At 49.1% G+C, this 3,591-nt stretch overlaps 1 protein-coding gene across 1 annotated transcript; it reads left to right on the top strand.

Moving 5' to 3' along the window:
• Window positions 1-715: 715 nt before the first annotated feature.
• Window positions 716-3,353, top strand: LOC119315843 (pentatricopeptide repeat-containing protein At4g20770-like). Its single transcript, XM_037590306.1, has one exon. The coding sequence runs from the start codon at window positions 998-1,000 to the stop codon at window positions 3,116-3,118; it is 2,121 nt and encodes a 706-aa protein (XP_037446203.1). The 5' UTR covers window positions 716-997; the 3' UTR covers window positions 3,119-3,353.
• The last annotated feature ends 238 nt before the right edge of the window (window positions 3,354-3,591 follow it).

Raw genomic sequence — 3,591 nt, 5'->3', positions numbered from 1 at the left:
ATTTGCAAATCCTGACAAATCTCGAAAAGGGTGGGGATAGCGACAACACAAATAGACCAACAGCGGCCGAACAGCAGAAAGGGACGGCACAATTGGACCAACAGCGGCTCAACAAAATCAGCGCAGATAGCGACGCGAAAACTGACCCGACAGGGACACAAACGAAATCCAACGGCCAGTAAAATTGGAAGAAATAAAGCATATAAGAAGAACAACCACGCCAGCCTGCCCCACATGCAATCAAAAATGCTAAACAAACCAAAAGAACCATCACGCCAATTCAAAAAATTTCAAATGAAAACCTGAATCCACAACGCGTTTGTACACAACCAGCTACCAAAATAATACACGTGCCCCATAGGAATTTACCCAAAAGTCTTTTTCTTCCAAGTGGATGAATCTTGGATCGAAAAAGCTCCCAGATATAGAGGCTTGGGTATACTTCCTTTGTTCTCAAATATTACGTACGGAGCAAAATAAGTGAATCTATATTCTAAAATATGTCTACATACATTCATATATTGTATTCCATTTAAAATGTCTAAAAAGACTTATATTTAAGAACAGAGGGAGTAAAAGTGAACAGAGAGTAAGTGATTTAAATACTTTTATACGTAGTATTTTTTACAGAGGGAGTATTAGGTATTTTGGGAAGGAGGGGGGGAGTATAGAAGACGTGGCCCTAGCTCCCGCGCCGCAGATGGCGAACCGGGCGGCCCAGCTCGCGGGCGTGCTCCAAGCCTGCATCAAGCGGAACCCAAAGCCCAGCCGCGCCCACGCCAAGGCTGCACACGCGCGCGTCCTCGCCGGCGGCCTCGCCGCCGACACCTTCCTCCTCAACCGCCTGGTCGAGCTCTACTCGCTCTCCGGCCTCCCGCGCGACGCCCTCCGCGCCTTCCGCACCCTGCCCCACCCCAACGCCTACTCCTACAATGCGGCGCTCTCGGCGGCCAGCCGCGCGGGCGACCTCGACGCGGCCCGGACGCTGCTCGACGAAATGCCCGAGCCGAACGTCGTCTCCTGGAACACCGTCATCTCCGCGCTCGCGCGGTCCGAGCGCGCGGGCGAGGCGCTGGGCCTCTACGAAGGGATGCTGCGGGAGGGCCTCGTCCCGACGCACTTCACGCTCGCCAGCGTGCTCAGCGCTTGCGGCTCCATGGCCGCGCTCGAGGACGGGAGGCGCTGCCATGGGCTCGTAGTCAAGGTCGGGCTTGAAGAGAATCTGTTCGTGGAGAACGCGCTCCTTGGCATGTACACCAAGTGCGGCAGCGTCGGGGATGCTGTGCGGCTGTTCGACCGGATGGCTCGCCCGAACGAGGTGTCGTTCACGGCGATGATGGGAGGGCTGGCACAGACTGGGTCCGTGGACGATGCGCTCAGGTTGTTCGCCAGGATGTGCAGGAGTGGGGTACGAGTTGATCCCGTGGCCGTGTCAAGTGTTCTGGGCTCGTGCGCACAAGCTGGCGCCAGCGAGTTCAATGTTCTTCGCGCGTTCCAGCTTGGGCAGTGCATTCACGCCTTGATCGTCAGAAAAGGCTATGGGGCAGACCAGCATGTGGGGAACTCCTTGATCGATATGTACACCAAGTGCATGCAAATGGACGAGGCTGTCAAGGTGTTCGACTCATTGCCCAGCGTCAGTATTGTTTCTTGGAACATCCTTATAACTGGATTTGGCCAGGCGGGCAGTTATGAGAAGGCTTTGGAAGTATTGAACATGATGGTAGAGTCGGGCTCTGAGCCCAATGAGGTCACTTACAGTAACATGCTCGCGTCCTGTATTAAGGCGAGGGATGTTCCATCTGCTCGTGCAATGTTTGACAATATATCAAGGCCGACTTTGACTACGTGGAACACACTTTTGTCTGGTTACTGCCAGGAGGAACTGCATCAAGAAACAATCGAGTTGTTTAGGAAAATGCAGCATCAAAATGTGCAGCCTGACCGAACAACTCTGGCCGTGATCCTCAGTTCATGCTCAAGATTGGGGAATTTGAACCTTGGAGCACAAGTTCATTCTGCTTCAATAAGACTCCTGTTGCATAATGACATGTTCGTCGCTAGTGGTTTGGTCGATATGTATGCAAAATGTGGACAGATTAGTATTGCCAGGAGCATTTTCAACAGGATGACAGAGAGAGATGTGGTGTGTTGGAATTCCATGATCTCAGGTTTGGCTATCCATTCTTTCAACAAAGAGGCCTTTGATTTCTTCAAGCAGATGCGACAAAATGGAATGATGCCCACATCCTCCTCCTATGCTACCATGATTAATTCATGTGCAAGACTTCCTTCTGTACCTCAAGGTAGGCAGATACATGCACAAGTTGCGAAAGATGGTTATGATCAGAATGTCTATGTGGGTAGTGCCCTGATTGATATGTATGCTAAATGTGGCAACATGGACGATGCACGTCTTTCCTTCGACAGCATGGTGACTAAGAATATAGTTGCATGGAATGAGATGATACATGGATATGCTCAGAATGGTTTTGGAGAAAAGGCCGTTGAACTATTTGAGTATATGTTAACTACAGAACAGCGGCCAGATAGTGTCACTTTCATTGCCGTCCTAACAGGATGTAGTCACTCCGGGCTCGTAGATGAAGCCATTGCATTCTTTAATTCCATGAAGAGTACTTACAGAATTACACCACTGGCTGAGCATTACACTTGTCTCATAGATGGATTGGGGCGAGCGGGTCGGCTTGTTGAAGTGGAGGCACTAATAGAACAGATGCCATACAAAGATGATCCTATAGTGTGGGAAGTTCTACTTGCTGCATGTGCTGTACATCACAATGCTGAATTGGGGGAATGTGCCGCGCAGCACCTGTTCCACCTTGATCCAAAGAACCCATCACCCTATGTTCTCTTGTCAAACATATATGCTTCCTTAGGCCGACATGGGGATGCATCAGGCATTAGGGCATTGATGATTAGCCGTGGAGTTGTCAAAGGTCGTGGATACAGCTGGATAGATCACAAGGATGATGTTCGTGCCTTTATGGTTGCTGATGATCTTCAGAAGGACAGTGGAGAATCTAAAATGTTCAGCAATCAAGAGAGTGCTGCTGGGGTTACAGAAGTACACCAGAAAGAGACATGTGCTGGTTGATTTGGGCTTTTTGATATCAGACGCACTGGTGAATCTGTTTCAGTGATAGCTGAATTCAGTAGTGCCACTTCTGTGCAATTTGCTTGAGAGCCTCAAGCTTTACTGTTGTATGTAGCTTCATGTATCTGGAAGATGGGAAACACAGTCTGAATGTTCAGTAGAAAGAATATGCAAGACAGGAATGGGTTGTGTTGCAGATTAGGTGCTAATGAAATTATATGCTCGGTTCATGTCATTACGTGGTGCAGAGCTTCATCTTAATGAGCATGCACTACGATGAGTTGTGCATTTGAGAGCGCAAAAGCAATTGTTGCCCGGTTATACGAGGGTAAGTTAAATCTTTGGATAAACACAATAACCTTCCATTTACTTTTCAGTCAGTATCCGTAAGTGTATTGAATAGATCAACTGTGACATGATTTTGATTACCACTCCACATGCACTGGAGTCTGGAGGACAGAGTGGTGCCCTTT

The sequence above is a fragment of the Triticum dicoccoides genome, chromosome 6A (assembly GCF_002162155.2).
Source record: "Triticum dicoccoides isolate Atlit2015 ecotype Zavitan chromosome 6A, WEW_v2.0, whole genome shotgun sequence".
NCBI classification, from domain to species: Eukaryota; Viridiplantae; Streptophyta; class Magnoliopsida; order Poales; family Poaceae; genus Triticum; species Triticum dicoccoides.
The sequence above is the reverse complement of the archived record's forward strand: the minus strand, read 5'-3'. Positions and strand labels throughout refer to the sequence as shown.